Here is a 21,049-nt window from a genome sequence, read left to right as displayed (position 1 = left end):
TTCTTACAGACTGAAGAAACCCTCTAGCTTCACGGTCTACAGCTCGCAGTGGAAAGAGCTGGGACAAGGGTGAGATTGCGTCGTGTTCAAATCCTAATTGGTTCCTCTCGCCTGTGTGACCTTAAAAAAGGAACGTCTTTGAGGCTCATTTTTCTTAGGGATCAGGGGGAGATGATGGTCGTTGTCAGAGGCGTTGGGGGGATTAAAGTCGAGAACGTTCGTCCACGACCAGAAGAAGACCCAGAGCACAGCGGGCACTTTCTTCCGTTAGTTCAGGTTGGTGTAGCGGCTACTTGGCAGCTGGATCCTTTGGGTGAATTACTTGGCCTTTGAGTCCCTGAGTCCTCTCCTGTCACTTGGGAATAATGGTGATGACCAAGCCCCACCCCCCTGGAGTGGTTTCGGGGCGGGTGGGGGGGGAGAGTTCAAACATCCCAACTGATAGGACAAGGCAACGCCGCCAGTGCGCCAGTGCTGAGTGCCTCGTGAGCTAGAGCTGTTTTTATTTTCTCTACCTTCTTACATGTTCTGAAAAGTCTGTCCTCAACCCTTCAACGAGATGTATTTTCATAAAAAGGAGAGTTTACTTCTGCAGAAGATCTTACTCTCTTCTCCTGTGTGTATTTACTCTTTGCACAAATATATACGGCAGATCCCACCCAGTGCCAGACCCTGGGTAGGTATCCAGCCCTGGGCAGCAGGCACGGGCCGGGCACAGGGAGTGTGGAAGAGGGTGCAAGATCAGCCAGGCCCCTGGACAGGGGATTCCGGATGAAAGCGGGTTAGAACCAAGGAGGTGAGATTCAGGAGCGTTTTTTCTGTTTCGCAGACGAGAAAATGAAATGGCAGTAGTGACAGGTAACTACCTAGACCTGAAACCTCCGAGGAGGAACTAGAACAGGTCTGATGCAGAATCCCAGAGACAGCTTTAGGTCTAACCTTGACTCCGAGTTCCATGAGGGCAGAGGGAGGGGGCTTCGCCTCCCTGTCCCCACAGCACCTAGAAAGGCCCTCCACAGGGGCCAGAAATGCTTCCTTGGATGGATTTGGGGCTAAGTCATACCCCAGGTCCAGGCTGAGTGTTCTCCTATCTCTCTGTCTGGTCTGAGCCTCAGCGCTTAGTGCCACCCTGACATAAAGGGCCTCCCGTGAAGTATGTGCTGACTGATTGATAACTCAGGTCTCTCTCTCTTATGCACACATACACACACACTCATACATGTACACACATACATACACACACAATGCCTACACACACCCACTCGATTCCTTTTTTTCTGGCTACAAAAGCCAACAGATAGATCAGATCCAATCTCTACTCAGTTTTTAGAATCACAGAAAGTTCAGCCCAAGTAGCAGACCAAAAGAAAACCACCTAAAAACTGCCTTATGTCATAGTCACTTAAGTTGTCCGGCTTGTGTCTCTCCTTTGTCATTTCACAGCTCCCGAGGTCCTCGCCCAGAAACCCTACAGCAAAGCTGTCGACTGCTGGTCCATTGGGGTGATTGCCTATATCTTGTAAGTATGGCTTGCCACATCGGCTGCTCCTTCTTTTTTTTTTTTTTTAATTGCAGCAAGATATGCATTTCATTTCGTGCACCCAATTTACCGTGTTTTCAGGAGTACAGTTCAGTGTGCATCAGGCGCATTCACAACATTGCACAGCCATCACCGCCGTCCATCTCCAGAACTTTCTCATTTTCTAAAACCAAAACCCTAAACCCGCTAAACATCCACTCCCATCTCTTTCCCCCAGCCCCTGGCCACCACCATTCTGCTTTCTGTCTCTATGAATTTGACTTCTCTAAGGCATCTTATGGAGATGGAATCATAAAATCTTTGTCCTTTTTATCTGTTTTTTTTTTCTTCCACTTAGCGTAGTATCTTCAAGGTTTATCCAAATTGTAGTACGCATCAGAATTTCATTGTTTTTTGAGGCGAAATTGTATCCCATTGTTGGTATGTATTACATTTTATTTATCCATTCATCCATCAGCGGACCCTTGAATTGTTTCCACCTCTGGCTATTTATTGTGCATATTGCTGTTAATGGACATAGGTGTGCAAGTTCTGTTTGAGTCCTGCTTTCAGTGCTTTGGGGTTTATACTCAGAAGTAGGACTCCTGGATCATATGGTAATTCTCTGTTTAACTACTAGAGGAGCTGCCCGACTGTTTTCTGAAACAACATCAGCATTTTACATTCCCGACAGTGATGCACAAGGGTCCAGGTTCTCTACATCCTTTCCAAGGCTTACTTTCCGTTCTTGATAACAGCCATCCCGGTATGTGTGAAGGGGCATCTCATGGCAGGTTAGATTTGCATTTCTCTTATGACTTAGTGATGTTGAACAGCTTTTTATGCACCACCCTGGCTTTTCTGGGGATACAAACCACCATGAAAATATTAAGGCATCTGCAACAGAAATCACAGTGAGGAAAAGGTGATGAAAACCAGAATTTAGCTTTCAGATTCCTCATTTCTTCTCAGGCGCCTTTCCTCCACGACCCAGGAAATGCCGTCGTCATGGGCTTGTTGCACTTATTTTAGGAGGGTCACTTTGGGTTTTTATTGTTTTGTTTTGCTTATGAGGTCCACTGTACAATTTCTTTCTAAGTTACAATTTTGGCAAGTTCCCTTTGTGGCTCAGCAGTAACGAACCCGACTAGTACCCGTAAGGATTTGGGTTCCATCCCTCACCTCGCTCAGTGGGTTAGGGATCTGGTATTGCCATGAGCTGTGGCGTAGGCCAAAGAGGCAGCTCAGATCCGGCATTGCTGTGACTGTGGTATAGGCTGAAGCTGCAGCTCCAGTTGAACCTCTAGCCTGGGAACTTCCATCTATGCCATGGTGCAGCCCCGAAAAACAAAACAAAACAAAAGTTACAATTTCGTTTTGTCGTGATACGTTCAAGCACTTACTATGGAACATGCTTTCAGGGTAGGTTTAGGCCAACACGTTTCTGTAAATGATAGGAAATGAATTTCTCCTCTTCCTCATCCCCAAGGAGGGAGCGTCTTCTTGCCTTCATGGCCCGCTGCACGTGGTGAGGGCTGCGAGGGACGATGATGGGACGAAGGTCTGGCAGTGGCCTCCTCCGGGAACCCTGGAAACGCTCGGCCGCTACGGGCTTTATGTCATTTTCTGAGAAGGGATTGTCCTTTGCACAGCTTACACTCAACTGGGCAGCTTCGACAGCTCAGCGAGAGCTCAGCTGACAGCTCCTGTGGACTCTCACCATTGTCACAGCGGAGGTTCCTCCATTATCACATGCTTGGCGATTAGGACTCCCACGTACGGAATTAGGTGAAGGCCAGACTCATCTGAGCTGCAAAACTAATGTCTTACACATTATATAATGCTTTTAGCTCCAAGTCATGTTGGCTGTCTTCTGCAGTAGTTTCAGCCTTTTGGTGGGGCAGGTGGGTTACAGACCCTCTTGAGAAGCTCGTGAAAGCTGGCAACCCCCTTCCCTGATAAATTCTCACACACACACACACACATGCACACACACACGCATGCACGCGCACTTTTGCATACCATACTGGAGGGTCCTGGGTGAGCAGGTACTGGCCATGGGCCCTGTGTTATTTCCTTGGCTCCTGGAGCCCTCAGCTGTAACGTTCTTGTCCTCACTCGACTTGAGCATGAAAGACTTAGAGGAATGAATGATAAGCCAGTCCCCCTCCCACAAAGCACTAAAACTTTCATCTAGAAAAATCTTCCATGGGGCCAAGGAAAAGGTAGCCCTCCATTTGGCCTCCTGCTTATTTGTTCCTTTACACCTGTTGTGAATTATGAACCACTGCTCTGCTGGCACTAATGTCTATAGACATTAGTCTATAATCACATATATAGACTAATCACACAGAGGGATTATTTCCCTGAAGTCTTGCATTGGGGTACAGTACCTCAGTACAGCTATGAGGATGTGTGACCTGCATTATTGGGATAAACAGTTTAAATCGAAGCCATGGTGCTATATATAGTCAGCTCATGCTGCTATAACAAAATATCATAGACCAGGTGCCTTAACCAGTTGACATTAATTTCTCGCAGTCCTGGAACCTGAAACGTCAAGGTGCTGGCTGGGAAGAGCCCTCTTGCTGGCTTGAAGACGGCCCCCTTCTTGCTCTGCTCTCACATGGAGAGAGAGAGAGAAAGCTGTTATCTCTTCATATAATGGCACCAATGCTTTCATGAGGGCCCCACCCTCATAACCTCATCTAAACCTAATTAACTCTCAGAGACACCTCTCTAAATACCATCACATTGGCAGGTGGGCTTTCAGCCTACGAATTTGGATTACACAATTCAATCCATAGTCAGTAGTTTGGCTGAGCTGAGCTTAGCGAACATATTACAGCAGAATCCCCCTGAAATGTGGCCATTTCATGTCAGGCATGGTACCCACTTTACAATAGTGATGATATCAGATATTTGTGTAACAGTGCAGTGTACCCTTGAGTGAAACCCCCATTGTGCTAGTGAGGAAGAAGGCAGGACATGGACTTGCGGTTGGTAATGAACTGCATTGGCCATGGCCCATGGGAGGAAAATAGCCCAAGGCCAGCGTGGTTAGAGTATAGTGTCAGGAGAGACCATCAGACAGCTGTATCTAAGAGGTGGGCGAGAGCTAAAGGAGACCTGGAAGAAAGTTTAGGCTTTAACCAGGTGCAGTGGGAAGCCAGAGAAGGGTTGGCCAGCATCGTGACCCAATCTGATTTTCGCGTGAGTATTTTTCTACTCTGTGAACAAGGGGTTGGATGGGGCAAAAGAGGAGAGTGGAGATTTGTTCAGAGGCTCAGGTAGGATGAGTGGTGATGGTTGCTTCTACCGGGGAGGTAGTGATGGTGGCAGAGTAGTAGATACACCTTGGATATAAAGGATGAAGGAGAGAGATGTTTCAAGGATAAACCCAAGTTTTGGGTTTGAGCGATGGCTAAGAAAAAAGGACAGAGAGTGGTGGAGGAGCCAGTTTAGGGGGTGAGTGAATGAGATCAAGAATTTTGTTTTGGGCATTTTGAACTTGAGACACCATTGAGCTACTCATTGACTAGTGTAAGCCTGGGGTCGCGGTACTGGCCTATATATCTGAGTATGATCTGAGCAGTTACCCGTCCAAATCCTTATCGTGACAGAGTGCAATACAATAGTTGGTTGGGTTCAGATAGAGTGTTAAGCAAAGAGCTCCTGTATTTCTTGGTTTCTATTTTAAGTATAAACTTGATAAGCATAATTCAACTTGATAGTTACCTGGTCACCACTGGCTTTGCTCCAGGGCCTCAGGTTGATTTCATGAGTGTGTCAGACTTCAAGATGGCAGCCTAAGTTTTTGTCTCCCTTGGAGCTTTCCAGAACTCTGAGAATCTCAAGCAGAAAATAAATGGACATCTCCTTTGTACCTTCCACGAGGTTCAGATCCTTATGAGTGAAATGCCGAATCCTAGACATAAATTGCTACATAATAGCGCTAAGCTTGGAGAACCACTGGTCTCAAATTCATCACTATCAGTGTCAACAACGGGCATTTCTCGAGTGCCTCCTCTATTCCAGGCACTGTGCTGGGTGCTAAAGATCAACAAGATGACAAGGACACGATGTGTCTCGTCAGAGTACTAACAATGCATATGGCAGGACAAGTAGTTTCTTAAGTAGATCGAGTGCCATGCAAGGCTTGTATACAGCCCTAGGAGTTCCGGGGTGGAGCCATGGTTGAGGAGGACAGAGATATTGAGGAAGGAGATTCCACTGTTCCAGAGATGTCTAGAGGCTTGGGACAGACTAACAGAAGCAGAGAAGCCAGAGGATAACATCCCAACTGACCAGGGGAGGGATGCAGGCGCAGGAACAGGGGTGCCTGAGGCATGTTTGAGGGCTGATGAAAATATTCTGTGAAAGGCTATGGCCAGGTTGGTGTTCCTGGCACAAGGCTGGCTCTGGGTTGAGTGAGGATCCGGAGTCAGAACTCATGGCCCTCAGCTGCAGGCTCTTGCTGCTTCCCACCCATCCACTGTGCCTGGTTTTCCCATCCCATCCTTGGCCTGAAGATGGATGAGTAAGGCTACGGAATAGGTCATGACCCACAGGCAGCACGTGGGGGAAGCCAGCCATGGGATCCATGCAGAGCCCTCCCTCCTCTTGACCCCTGTAATGGGAAAGTGCTCGGCCTCTGCCATGTTTCGGAGAGCAGGGTATTCTTTTCCTTTGACACACCTGTCGCACGGAGACACCGGATTGCCGCAGCAGTGGCTGCAACCGGCACCACGCTGTCTCCTTCCTCAGGCCATGCCAACGTTCCTCACTCTGTCGGGGCAGATCCTTGATGCTTTGGTCTCTTCTGAGCTCCTCACCCGTTTCTGTTCTCCATCGTCTGGAAGGAGAAATAGTTCTCCCTAATAAGGACACTCATTTTTAAAAACCCTTTTGATAGGTCCTTACCCTGCCAGGAAGTTTTCTTTGGGGAAATCAGGACCTGCCAAAAACCCCATCTTTGCCTGAGTAGCTTAAGCTCCTGGGAAGGATGGAGGATGGCGTGGGCTGGAGACCTGGTGCGTCTGTTCACGTCCAGACTGGTGAGGCGGCTCAGCCAGGACAGCCCAGTTCAAAGAAAATCAGTTTCCTCACTTAGGATGAGAATCAGGGGAGTTCCTGTTGTGGCTCAGCAGTAATGAACCTGACTGGTATCCATGAGCATACGGGTGCGATCCCTGGCCCTGCTCAGTGGGTTAAGGACCGAGCATGGCCCTGAGCTGTGGTGTAGGTCGCAGATGTGGCTCAGATCCCATATTGCTATGGCTGTGGTGGAGGCCGGCAGGTGCAGCTCCACTTTGACCTTTAGCCTGGGAACTTCCATAGGCCGCAAGTGCGGCCCTTAAAAAAAAAAAAAAAAAAATCGGGAGTCAGCATCTCATTGACAAAATTCGATTTTGTGACCCGCAGAGGCTACATTTCTACTCACGCCTTCAAGGAGCTTATTTAATGATCACTTGCTGAAATTATGCCCAGGGATACCACAGGCCATGGAGAAGTCAACGAACGCTTGCTGACATGAGAACGCAGGAAGATCTTACTGAGATTAGGGCTTGAGGGCAGGCTGGATGGTCAGGGTGGACCTGGCCCTGGGTGGTGAGGGCACCTACCCATGCTATGACCTCCAACCCCTCTGTCCAGAAGAAACCCCAATCAAATACTTATGGAAACCCCCTTACTTTTGACCGGCCGCCTATGCTGGTCAGTTTTTTACACTATGGCACATACATAAATTAGCCAGTGTCTACAACGTAATTCGCTTTGGAATGAGTGGGACTAAGAATGCCCAGCCCGCACACTGGGCCCGTTTTCTGAGACAGAGGACAAGCCTTACCAAGATAGTCATTCGGCCACTGACAGCTGCCTCTTTGCAGCTGCACATGTCCCAGGGAGCTTCCAGAAGAGAGACTTTGGTGTCCCTTCCGAGTCCCAGTGAAACAGCCCAGCCTGGGCTATCATGATGGGCATTACGCCCGTCAGGATGAGGGCTGCAACCCTAATAGGAAGAATGAACTGCCGTTGTCCCCATAGTCATAAGCTTTGCAAAATGACGCATTGCTGCCTTCAGGCCACCACGGGCTCCCAGTCTGGACTTTTGACGTTAGACATTGCGAAGTAAAATTAGACCTGTTGCTGCATCTTGCTCCGATGCTTGTGGTGGATCGATTCACACTAGCTAGACTCAACAGAGATTTTTTCTTTTTTTTTGTAAAGACCCAAAACCCAACAGGAGGGTCCCTTTACTACATCATAACGAGACGGGCGCCCTGCAGGGTGATGGGTTATACACCCAGACGAGCAGGGTCTGTCCCGTAGGAAGTGCTCCAGGAGAAAGCAGATCTGCACCGGGGCTTGCCTTAGTGAACGAGGCATCAGAGCAGTGGAGCTGGATGGCCTTGGATGTCTTCCTAAAGCTGCTCCAGGGGCTCCGGGTCACTGGTCTCTCCCAAAGGGGATTTCCGACAAGGGCACGGCTCTTGGCATTGGCTGGTCATGGTGGCCACGTGCAGACCTGCCGCTCCTTCCTCCGGCTGAAAGACCAGCCACCACTCTGCCCTCTTCCTCATTCCAGCCTCATCGTTTTTATGGCAGCGGGCATTGATGGTTGGTTATAGGCATTGATGGTTGGTTATAGCCCCCAGGTTCAATGACATTTCATTGTGGCTTATTTCTGAGGAGTTCCAGAAAGATGCTCAATCCCCCGCCCCCGCCCCCACAGTCTGTACTGAGTGGACACTGTGGGGCCTCCATGCCTTCGGTTTATAGCACAGCTTGACCCTATTTCAGCTTTATCCATGGGCTCGTGACCCTCTCTCTGCTGCTTTGGAAGAAAGACTGTTGATTGTCTGTTGACAGGTGGTTCACCTCTAACCCCTTAGGGCAGCCCCAGGCATAAAATACTCTCTGGTTTCCAAAAATGGGTGCCAGGATGTGCACAGGGTGAGGGAGGAAATTTTACAGGCAGTGCCACTGTGGCTCAGTGGGTTAAGAACTTGAGATTGGGTCTGTGAGGATGAAGCTTCCATTGCTGGCCTCCTTCCGTGGGTTAATGACCCAGCATTGCCGCAAGCTGTGGCATAGGTCGCAGATATGGCTCAGATCTGGCATTGCTGTGACTGTGGTGTAGGCGGCAGCTGCAGCTCTGATTCAACCCCTGGCCCAGGAACTTGCACATGCCCCAGGGGCAGCCCTAAAAAGAAAAAGAAAAAAAATCCATGTTTTCCATGGTGATGGGAGCAGCTTCTTCCTGCCTGTGGCTTCAGGGAAGGTGAAATCAGCCTGAATCTGTGCCTTTGTCTTTGCAAAGGCCCTGGACAAGAGGACACCCAAGCCGGAGGAGCAGGAAGGGTTAAATGTCTGCTTTTACTTCTGAACCGTGAGGCTTCAGGCCAAACAGAAAAACACCTCACTTCCCATTGCTCTCTTACTTCATGTCAGCATCATTGGAAACTGTCATTTAAGTCGCAGCTAAATGCTGCAGGATATTTAGCCTGGAGAAAGGAAGGCGGGATAGACATTCATTCACTTAACATTTATTGATCCTAATGTGTGTTGGGTGATGGGACGGGCTGCTGAGATGGATCCATGACCGCCCTGGCCATGGAGGGACTTCCTGTCTGTCAGTGGGAGGTGACAGTAAAGAGATAACGCAGTCGGGTCCTGCTAGCTGTTGCTGAGATGGGAGGTGGGAGCTTTGGGGGCTCCTGGAGGGGCGGGGGTGATGTGAACCCCGCCCAGGCCTCGAGGAGGGCTCTGTAAGAGGGTACCCGGTGGTTGGGGCTTGGCAGGACTGTCTTCCAGCGTCAGCGAGGCTGCCAGGCAGGGAGAGAGGGTTTATTCTCCAAGACCCAATTATCTAAGAATATGATGCTGTGTTCAATTGAAGATGGACCCTTCACTTTGAGACACAAGTTTTTTAAGATACAACGTGGGAGATTTGATTCAGCTTTGAAGTCTGATAGCCAACACTTGATGAAGGGGAAAATAAAATCTCTGAATTCTCAGGATGTTTACTTCACCCAGCACCGCACGGAATGAACGGAAGAATCAGAAGACGCCTTTCTTAGGTTCTTAGGTTTTAAAAGCTTTGCCGTCTAGAATGTAGCCCAGCGGTAGCACAGGGGCGGGAGGGAGGCGGTGCACAGAGAGTTAAAGGCACCAAAAGGCAAGTCAGGAATTCAGACCTCTTACTGAGCTGGGTGTGTGGCTGGGAGGAGGAGGCGAGCAGGAGGTGGGAAGGGGAGCGGTACCGGCTCAGCCCAGGAAGTCTGGAAGCGCTCGCAGAGGTGGCTCAGAAGGAGGGACCAGATGCCCATGACTCGGCGCCAGGTACAGGTGCCCTGGGCCCGGACGGCACAGGGGACCACGTCCTGCCTTCAGACCGCATTGTTGTGCTCTCACAGCGCATCTCCGAGGATGCGCCTCTAAGGATGCGACCACTTCTGGTCGCCCTCAGAAGGGCCTTGAGAAAGCCCCCCGGAGGCCACGGGACAGTGAAAAGTGCTGTCAAAAGCCGAGGCTGGAGTTCCCGTGGTGGCACAGCAGTAACGAACCCAACTAGAATCCATGTGGACTTGGGTTCGATCCCTGGCCTCGCTCAGTGAGTTGTGAGCTGTGGTATAGATCACAGATGCAGCTCAGATCTCGCGTGGCTGTGGCTGTGGCATAGGCCCTCAGCTGCAGCTCCAATTCGACCCCTAGCCTGAGAACGTCTCTATGCGGCAGGTGTGGCCCTAAAAAGCCAAAAAAAAAAAAACCCCAAGGCCAACGGGATGGAGCTACCGAGGCATTTCTCAAGTGTGGTGGTTAGTCTGCGCAGATTCATAGCTGCTTATCCAGCAGAAAGCGAGAGAAGGAGAGGAAGCTCAGGGACCCAGGGAGAGAGCCAGGGAGGGAGCCAGAGCCGCACAGCCCAGAAAGCAAAGTCAGATGTGAAAGTGGGGCTGGTGGTCTGCCCCGGGTTCAGAATCATCAGGTAGCGCTCGTGTTAATCACCTCCAGGCTGGATGTCTGCCCCCTTCAGAGCTTCGGGATGAAATCCATCACTTGTGAGAACTGATTTCAGCTGCTGAAAGTCTCTGTGTTTCTCCTAACACGACATTCCCAGCTTCTGGAAGCTGTTGCCTCAGGCCTCTTCCTCCTCCCCAAAGAGCCCCCCCCCTTCCCACTGTTGGAAGTGGTTTCTCTGAACCTTCTTCAGATGTGTGTCACCCTGTGAGGGAGGCACGGGGCCCCAGTGCTCGTCCCCCAGACTCCCTGGAGGCACTGCCCCTCTGGCTGATGCAAGAATCAAAAAGTTTGACGTTGGGAGTTCCCATTGTGGCTCAGGGGTAACCAACCAGACTAGTATCCATGAGGATGCAGGTTCGATCCCTGACCTCGCTCAGTGGATTAATAATCCAGCGTTGCCATGAGGTGTGGTGTAGGTCGCAGACGTGGCTCAGATCCCACATTGCCGAGGTTGTGCTATAGGCCGGAGGCTACAGCACCGATTCAACCCCTAGCCTGGGAACTTCCATATGCCACAGGTGCGGCCCTAAAAAGACACCAAAAAAAAAAAAAAACCGCTTGGAAGTGAAACCCCGGATCACGACATAGCAGCTTTGGATGATGTCTGTCCAGCCTAATCCTTCACCATGTACGCAATTTCTAAAAACTATTCTCCTCCAAATGGAGCCTGCCGGTAGCTTCTCACGCTTGGGAAAGCCTTTGTTCTTCCTCCCTGCCTGGCTCTCAATCCTCAGCTCCCGTTGGTTGTGTATAAACTTTCTAAGGAATAGGTGTCCTCTCTTCCCTCCCGCATCCCCTTCCTTCCTCCTCTAGAGCTTTCCATGGTCTGCATCCTCCTTCTAAGCTTTCAAGTTATTCACCAAATCTCCCGGGTGACATAGGACATTTATCCATTGCGTTTCATCAATAGTGCCTTGCTGAAGTCAGCCTGCTCGTGGTTCTGATATGAGCCCCTTCCCTTGTCTCTTCTAAGTGTGCAAGGAGAAAGCTCTGGCGTGCACATAATCTAATCTAGAGATGCTGAAGTAATTGCATTGCATTTTGGTCAACGTCGGGCCTCATGGGGCATTCTGGTCCATAAATCCGAATTACATGCTAAAATGTATTTTGCTCACTAAGCAGGCCTTACAGCTATATCCAAGAGATTTGTCAGCTTAAAAAGCTTTACTTCATGTTATTACTTTTAAAAGTCTGTCCTATTAGCCAGAGTAAGACGAATGCAACTCAGATTCCTTGGTATGGGGCCCAGATATTCACTTAACAAACACGTGTTGAATACCTACCACCTACCGACTGCCGAGACTAAGGGCAAACTCGTGGCTGCCTGGTGGTCGTTGCATAGCCAACGGACTCTAGTTTCCAGAAGAGGGACCTCCAGATTTGGGTGATTTTGTGAGTGTTCTTCAGAGACCCCTTGGACCCGGGTTGGCCCTGTGTGGCTTCTCTAATTAGCAATGTACACAGAAGTCTGTTGTTTCACCCAATTGCGTAAAAACATTCTTTCTTCTCAAATAGACCTTTGAGTGAGTGTTCTCAGGGGAGCTTGAGCTGTCCCTAGGATTGAAGGCTCCTTGGCAAAATGCTTGGAAATACCAGTCAGAGAGATCAAGGTTGAAGAGCAGGTCTCCAGGACGTCCCATCCTCATACCCATCGCATAGGGCACAAGGTGGGACCCAGAGGCAGCATCTCCCTCCTTGAAAGCATCTCTCAGAGCTTTCAAGTTCCCTTCAGAAGTTGAGGTCGAGACGGATGGTCCTCTGTGGGTGATTCTGAGACTTGGTGCAAAACGTTAAGATAGGTTGCTTCGTCTTCACTTTGAGACTGTCGCAGGTTGGACTGAGTCCAGTCGGACTCCTCCGTTCCCCTCTCCCCCTCACGTGCTCCTTCCTGATGGAGCACAGAGTCCCACTTCATGAGATTTTAGTGGAAGGAACCTGAAAGGTGGAGCTGGTGGGATGGAAAAGAGAAGAAGGGGGCTAAGGGTGGGGAGCTGGCACATGATGGTTGCTATGCGACAGGTGCTTTCATGTGTTATATCTTTATCTGTATCCATCCATCTCTCCATGCATGCCTGTGTGTGTTATACATAACACAGACTATTTTATGGTGTGTTAGATATGTTACAATACCTCTCTATAAGGAGGTATGATTATCTCATTTCACAAAAGAAACTGAGACCCAGAGAAGATATATAATTTCCTCTAATCCATTAATATGCTATTATTCACAATATGCTATTATTGTATCATTATGTAAAATAATAACATACTCTTCATCGTCATCGTATTATTATTATTACTACTCTAAAGTAATTATATAGTTACTCAACCTGTACTTATTGGGGCCAGGATTTGAATCTGTGCCTTTGTGTCTCCAAATCCCTGGTTGAGGAAACCACATCACAAAAAGCAAAGTCAGCCCTCAGAGCACAGCAACACATGTCCCTTGAAAAATCACTCCTCTCCTCGCCTGCAGGCCCCTTCATCCAGAGAGTCTAAAAAGGCAAGCCCTGGGCCGTTTGGCAGCATGAACTGCTGCACTCAGATGCTGTTTATGTAAAATATTTGAAGTCTGGGCACTTAAGAAGCCCATTTCAGGAGGTCCTGCTGTGGCGCAGTGGGTTAATGATCCGGCCTCTCTCTGCGAAGGCGCCGGTTTGACCCCTGGCTTCATGCAGTGGGTTATGGATGCGGCGTTGCGGCAGCTGTGACGTAGGTCACAGCTGCAGCTTGGATTTGCTCTCTGGCCTAGGACCTTCCGTAAGTGGCAGGTGCAGCTAAAAAGGAAAAAAAAGAAGCAGCAGCACATTTCAGGTGCTTTGAAAATGCCATTGTGCATGTTACTCATTTTCCCGGTGACCCCAGGTCAGTGAGGCAGGCCCGAACTTCTGCCCGGCCCTGCTGAGTTCCACGAGATCTCGTGGAAGATTTTCTATCCTCTACATCCCCCTGCAGCGCTGCGTGGGAGCAGAGTGCTGAACCAAGTCTCCTGGACATGATCATGTTGGGATTTGGCTCAGCACAGACACGGGTTTGGTTTTCTCCCACCCCCACCTCCTCCCACAGGCCATAATGGCCCCAGGCATTCTCCTGCCATCTGTCTTTCTGGAAGGCAGGCTGGGGCAGAAAATTGGGTATGGATTTTCTAACTGTAAGGACTCTGAGCAGTTCTTAATTTCTTCAGCAGGTCTCAGAGGCCTATTTCTGGCTCTGTTTCTAAACATAGAGAAAAGCACAGAACCTTGACTTCGGAGGGCAGGTGTAGGAAGAGAGCGTATGTGGCAATTCCCCATCTTTGAACTGACATCTGCTGTCCTGCTGAAAGGTTAACAGGACTTGGCTCTGAAGCTACATGAGTAAATTAAATTAGTTTCGCCCCATCGGTGTGAGCAAGTTGCTCCTCTTTCCTGCATTTCCTCTTCTGGAAAGGGGAAGATTGCAGTGCTTACCAGTGAGCATTCAATGAGGTAGTAGGTATAACAGTATAGCCCAGCCTGGTGCAGAGTAAACACTCAACAGATGCTGGGTATTGTTAATAACTCTGATGGGACACACAGAACACAGTTAGTTCCTCTTGTGCAGCAAAGTCAACATTCCCCTTGTCCTTTTTGTGTGTGGCTGGCCTTTGCACACCAAGGAAGAAAGAGAGAGTGTCTTCCTCACTGCTGGCTGGCCAGCATTTGGCACACTCTTAGTGCTTCGCTCTTATCTATAGAAGTGGATTTGATTGGCTTTTGTTTTCTAGGCCAGAGCCTTGAGCAGATCGATGTCCAGGTCTGCCCCTGGCTGTGGCCTGGAGGACATCTCTTCATCTCTTTGGTACCTACTAAGTAAGGGGCAGGACCAGATGATGATTTCTGGAGCCCAGTATAAAACTCTGTCATTCTGTGCAGATCCCCCAACCACACAAAGTCCTGCTTCGGGCATCCTTTTCAGCTTCTGTTTGGAAGATTCAGGCTGGGGCCAGGGGACAAATCTGAGCTGTGTGATGTCGTGGGCCTTTGCTGGTTGGAGGGAATCCAGAGCAGGGGAGGTGGGTACATGGAGGGAACCATCCAGGTGCAGAGCAAATGTGAACGCAGGAGCATTTGCTGGAGATTTGCTGTGCTCATTCCAATCTGCCTCAAAGGACATCACTTCGAGTGGATGCTGTCGGCCATCAGGAGGCTTCCCTGCAAAAAGAGCTGAAAATTTTGAGCACCTAGGATACTTTAATTGGATCCTTTTTTTCTAGAGTAGATACCATGTCAGAGTGCTGAACCCTACTTCTTAAGTCAAATTTAGAATGTGCTGAGCACACACATAGTACATACACAGGCATAGATGTTTCATGTAAGGATTTCCCATTTATCAAAGAATAGTCCGTCAACAAATGGTTGTTGAATACCGTTGAGTGCTAATGGGAAATACAATAGGAATACAAGGTAGGGCGTAGTCTTGCCTCCCCAGGAACTCATAATCAAGGCGGGAAGATAAATGTGATGACCATGAAATAATGGTTGGTAAATTTCTTGAGAGGACCCAAGAAAGAGATAGGATTGTGGTGGAGTGTGAAGATTGGGGGTGAGTCGGAGGGGTGGTCACCGAAGCAATTAGAGACTCCTTCACCCAGCAGTGTTTTGCCGAACACATGGGATGGGTAACAGGATCAGCCAAATGGACGAGACACCGTCACCTGCCTCAGAGGGGCGCTCAGAGTCTGACAGGAGATACCAGCAGGGGTGCCCACCAGGGTGGTGCCTGGGAAGCTGGGGGAGCACAGGAGAGGGGCACCCGGGTCAAGGAAGGCATCACAGAACCAGGGCCACACACATGAGCTCGAGGAGTCAGAAGGAAAAGCTTTGGGGGGAAGTGAGGTTTAAGCGAGATAACACAGCAAAACTCTTGGTGGAATTTTTGACCCAAAATAAGTGCTCAGTTGACGCTACACCAGAATCCAGTAGTGTGTTTGTGCAAGTCTACTAAGGTAGATAAGATGGCAAACAAGTAACAAAGGGAAAGTAACAAAGTAACAAAGGGAAGAAGGCAGGCATGAGTGTTCTCCCAGACAACCATCCTGAGGCTGGAATGGACGTGGTGGAGCAGCCTGTGATGAATCATGCCGTGATGGACCAGCCCATGAAGGCAAGTTGCCCATCGGTCATCCGGTTGGGAAGTTTAGACATCATTCTGAACCATGTGTCTGTAGGACTAGACCAACGGGAATGGCGTTATCGTATTTGAGAAGCCATGGTGAGATCCTGTGTAGATTATCTAAGTGGTTTGATGTGTAAAGTATATGAACGCAGATGTTGTCTCTGCACAGGGGCAGATCTGAGACTGCCGGAGTGCAGCTCCAGCAGCCAGGGTACCCCTCCGTGTCGACGAAGCACACGACGAAGCACACGGAGACAGCCTCTTGGTCCCTTCTTTCAGGGCTCTGGACTGCTCACATTTTATTAGCATAGGTAACAGTTTCTATAAACAGCTTAATTGTAACTTACGTCACAGTGCTTAGGTCATATTTTCAAAGGTTAAATTTTAGACTACATGGTACAGTAGATATACATTGTTCTAAGAATTTTAATTAAAACTAATGAATACAGTGCATCATGTGAAAATACAATGGGTACAAAACAGCATGTGGAAAAAACATTATATGAAAATAAGGCAATTTGGTATAATACATTTTGTGGTTACTCTTAGCAAGCGCCGCCCGTTATTGTTTTAAGCTAATCTTTAACAACTAGAAAGGTCACAAGCACAAGAATTTAACATTTACAAAAACTCATTTTTTAGATTAAAGCTTGAGGTACTAACTTCAAAGCATTATGGTCAGGGGACAGTATGAGAAAATATTTTTTAGATCAGAGCAACTTAATTTCATAAAACTTAAAGGCCCCCTACAAAACTTACTAAAAGCAAGATTATTATTTTTTCCATCAAGAATAATGTGTGTCTAACCTATTCTAACCTATTGTACACTCCACAATGAGCTAACTCTAAAACCTGTTCTTACTTATAACAAACCAATGAACACTTTGCTTTTGCTTACATTAGATCTGAATAGGGGGAATTTCACCAAGGTGAAACTCTTATTATTTTATTACTGTTCCAATTTTTATTGTTCCAATTTTATTGAATCACAAAGCAATATAGAAAAATAACAAAGAATAACAAACAAATAACACAAAAGGCCAAGTAATAAGTAAATAACAGGAAAGACTGAATTTTCCAAGAAGCAATTTTTATTCTTGCACTATTGTGCAAAGCCTTCATTTTGTTATTGTTGCCGCTGCTGTCGGGTTAGCAGGTGAGCCTCATTATTTTTAGAACTTGCCCTCAGAACCGTGCCGCCGGGTAAGCCCCTTTCCCTATTTCTAAACCTGCCCTCGGAACTGTGCCGGCGGGTAGGCTTTTTTTCCTCGGTTAGGAACCCTGCCTTCGGAACTGTGCCGTCAGGCTAGTTCCCTTCCTTGGCCTCCTGTATCCTCGGCTCCCCGCATGGGACCACAGAAGTCAGCGTGCTGTACGTGGAGATTAAAAACAGCTCATTGTCATTTCTTCTCTTTGCACCTGCCACACACACTTGCTTATGAAATAGCCTGGCCAGGGGGGGCTCTGTGAAATTTCTAGATCTAAGGAAGATTCTGCAACATCTCCCTGCCCTTCCGTCCTTTTCCAGTCCTGATTTTAAAATCTTCTTTCTGAATTTTAACTTAGTCTCCAAGTTCCATCGTTTTCCTTTCCTTCCATCCCCGGTACAGACACACACACACACACACACACACACACACACACACACACACACACACAGTATTCCAAGCACCACCATCACCCTGCCCCCCATGAAAAGAACAAAAACCAAAAGAAATCAGGGATACTTTATGAACATTGGCACAGGAAGAATAAATCTTTCTTGGAATCTTCTTAAAGATTTTTTTTTTCCTTGAAAAGAAAACCAAACCAAAGTAAAACACACTCCGTTGTTAATAAACAAAACCCTCACAAATCTCAAATTTCCTTATTTTCCAAGACGAACTAACATTTCGCTCTGTCTGCTTTTCCTAATATGCACATTTCATTTAACCCAAATCCTCATTATGGAGAACATTTATATGTGTATCTCTGAGCTCCAGGCTTTCCTGGGCAGTGAAATATGTGCTTCGTGGTTTCAGAAGGGTTGGCTCTTAGTCATTTCGCCAAAAGCAGCACATCTTTAAAAAGGAAATTTTCCAGGCACTCAGCCCCTAAATCAACCTTGTGGGGGTGGATGATTTTGAATCTTATCAGCCCACAGGAGGTCTCACCGCCTTTAAAGATGTCATCAGCTGTTTCCCCACACCGCATGGCCAGTGAGACTGCATGGGGCGGCCGAAAAATTGCACTAGGAGCTTGTGTTTTGCATCTTGATTAAATTTCTTACTTGCCGACAGCCTCAAGCCGTCGAAGACCTGGAGTCTGTTGATTCCTGTTCGTTTGTGCCGATGAAAATGATCTCAAGGCTGGAGCTGTGCTTAGAGCCAAGTCGGGCTGTGTGGGGAGGCTCGGGGCTCCTCCATGGGCAGGATTCTCACTGTGGCTGCCACCCCGGGGGTTGTCGCCGGCCCAGAACCGGGTTCTGCACCATCCACCTTTGCACCTGGCCCTCCAGAATCCAGCCTCTTCCAGCCCTAATGGCTGCAGCCTGAATCCTGTCCCTTCGCCCCATCCAGTCCCAACCAAACCTGCCCCTGCCTGCGCCGGGTGGGCCTCCAGCGTGGACTAAATCTTTCTCTTGGTCTCTCAGCCAGCCAAGCAAATTGGGAGAAGGGGGCACAGAGCCACAGCATCTTAAAGTCAGATAGAATATTAGCAATTTTCTAGTCTGGCCTCTTCGTATATAGATAAGGATGTTTCAGTCCAGAAAAAAAAAATGCCTCACTGGCCTCTGGTAAAGGTCACATCCAACCTAGTAGCAGAACTGGAAGTGAGAACCCAGTTTCATGGCATGAATTGTGGGTATTTAATAAAAATGTCTCCTATTATGTTTGTCAGGTGGCTGTCGGTACCTCCTAGGAGTCCCTTGCACCAACACCCTAATGCTGTCTTTTAAAAATCAACTTGGGAGATTCCACTGTGGCTCAGTGGGTTAAGATCCCTACTAGTACCCATGAGGATGTGGGTTTGATCCCCAGCCCCACTCAGTGGGTTAAGGATCCAGCGTTGCCACAGTGTAGGTCACAGAGGAGGTTCAGATCCGGTGGTATTGGGGCTGCAGTGTAGGCTGGCACTTGCAGCTCCAATCCGACCCCTAGCCTGGGAACCTCCATGTGCCGCAGTTGTGGCATAAAAAAAACAAGAAAACAAGAATCAGCGTGGAAAGGGTTCAGTGAGGAAAAGGTCATAGTGATAGTTTCTCCCGACTTCTACTTGTGCATATTAATGAGCAAAACGATAGCTTTCCAAACACCTGAATGGGGAGTGATCGGTGATCCTGTGACGTGTGGGGCCCCTTGTGGCAAGGTGGCTACTCAAGTTTGTCAGTTTTCCTTTTCCGTTTCTGATGATTTACTAAACAAAATGAACCTGCAAAGGCCCTGAAATGTATGGGAAACCTATATTTGGTGTCACTAACTCCTCATCTATTTGGGATGTTATCCAGGCAGTGAGATCAGTGACACGTATACACAGTAGGTGGCAGGGTGGGTGTTTGGAGCGTGAAGATGAACTCAGTGGACATGCCTCCCCCCGGTCGCCACCCGCTTTGAGCCTTTTGCTCCCTGTGAAATCTCGACGTAACTTCCGTGTCACGTGTGCAGGAGCACGTGGGGTTTCTGGGCGGCGATCGTGTCTGCGGCACCCGCGGTGCAGGCGCTCTCCTCCAGCAAGGACGGCTCTTCCTCTGGGGAAGCATGTCAGGCCACACGTGGTGCTGGGTCCTCAGTCCTTTCAGATGCTGACGCCCTCCTGTCTTCCAGGCTCTGCGGCTACCCTCCTTTCTACGACGAAAATGACTCCAAGCTCTTTGAGCAGATCCTCAAGGCGGAGTATGAGTTCGACTCTCCCTACTGGGATGACATCTCTGACTCTGGTAGGTCCCCGGCTCCCTGGGGGCGGCCCCTGAGACCCCCACGCCCAGACCACTCGAGTCTCACAGTCTCCCAGGGCTCAGAACCGTCCTGAGGCCCCCAAGGATGCTGCGTACTTGGAATTGATTTGCGAGGGCAGGACAGGCTTGGGACCTGCTCCCCGAGCCAGGCTGAGGGATGGGGCCGCATGCCTCCATCCCTGCTGATCTGGGGGCTCCAGGAGTGAGACAGTATCAGCTCGCATTTATTAAGTACTTGCTGTGTGCTGAGCCCTGCAGAGTCCACACGTATGCTAGCTCCCCCAGTCCTCAGGACAGCCTCAGGACAGTGGGGGCTGCTATTAGCCCATTTGACAGATGAGAAAACGGAGGCCTTGGAAGGTGAAATAACACCTGATAAGCAGCAGAGCTGGGGCTTTGAACCTCCGCCCCCGACTCCGGAGCCTGTGTCTCAGCTACTGTGCTGCCTGCATTGTCCCTGGGAAATTTTACCATTTCCTGCTCAGAGATAAAAATCAAACCCCAGGCCCATGTAAATGGTTGAACTGTCTCCAGCTTCAGTTTCTTCCCCGATGAGCTGAGGATGGTAATGAAACTCCCCTCTATCCTGGCAGCTGGTATCAAAATCAAATGAAATAAGGTGTGAGCTCTCCCAGTATCACATTTTTTTAAATTATTTGTGTGATTTCCTCATGACTGGAAACACCCTGCTTTCTTCCTCAATCTTCCAAAACCTGGGACCAGACTCTGGGTCTCCAAGATTTGCAGGAAAGAGCTGCATAAGGAATAGTCGATTTCTTTTTCTCTTTTTCTTCTTCTCTTGGCCGCATATAGAGCCGGGATCAGATCCGAGCTGCAGTTGCCACCTAAGCCGCAGCTGCAGCCACACCAGATCCTTAACCCACTGTGCCAGGCTGGGGATCGAACCCGTGTCCCAGTGCTCTTGAGACACAGCCCATCCCGCTGCACCACAGCGGGAACTCCAGGAGTAATTTACTTCTGATCTAGGAAGGCACAGCCATCCCCCGGAAGCCCGGTCCTGTGGGCAGTGAGCTGCCAGCCCTCACGAGGTGACAGATGTCCGCCTAGCGCATGTCACCTTCTGGTTCTGGGTTCCAATCCCTCGTGTTCTCCCGTCCCACTTCTGACCCACACCCAGTCCTGGGCCCCCAGGCACACCTCTTGCAGGGTGATCTCTCTGTTTGCTGTTTGTTGTCATCTGCGTGGGGTGCCTGGGGTGTGGTACGTCCATGCCCCAGCCCAGTCCCTGGTGGGCCTAGTGGGCGCTCAGGCGACTTCGTTAAATCAGTGACGTCCTAACATGGAGAGGACATCAACAGAACAGCTCCCTAGGGCAGCCGGGAGCTGCGTGAGAGGCACCTGGCGACAGAGATATTTCCTCTCTTTGCTGAACCAAATGTGCAACTAGCTGCCAGCGGGAAGGGACTTGGAGCTGG

General features: G+C 49.1%; 1 protein-coding gene across 2 annotated transcripts in view; it reads left to right on the top strand.

The window, feature by feature from the left end:
* CAMK1D (calcium/calmodulin dependent protein kinase ID) overlaps window positions 1-21,049 on the top strand; it is a 441,976-nt gene that overhangs the window by 403,463 nt on the left and 17,464 nt on the right. For both annotated transcript variants that reach the window (XM_047754537.1, XM_047754538.1), the window contains exons 6-7: window positions 1,444-1,519; window positions 19,483-19,595. In XM_047754537.1, the coding sequence (XP_047610493.1) occupies window positions 1,444-1,519; window positions 19,483-19,595 (189 nt within the window). The remainder of the gene's footprint in view (window positions 1-1,443; window positions 1,520-19,482; window positions 19,596-21,049) is intronic.

The sequence above is a fragment of the Phacochoerus africanus genome, chromosome 12 (genome assembly GCF_016906955.1).
Source record: "Phacochoerus africanus isolate WHEZ1 chromosome 12, ROS_Pafr_v1, whole genome shotgun sequence".
In the NCBI taxonomy this organism is placed as follows: Eukaryota; Metazoa; Chordata; class Mammalia; order Artiodactyla; family Suidae; genus Phacochoerus; species Phacochoerus africanus.
Note: the sequence above shows the minus strand (reverse complement) of the source record. Positions and strands in the feature narration are given on the sequence as shown.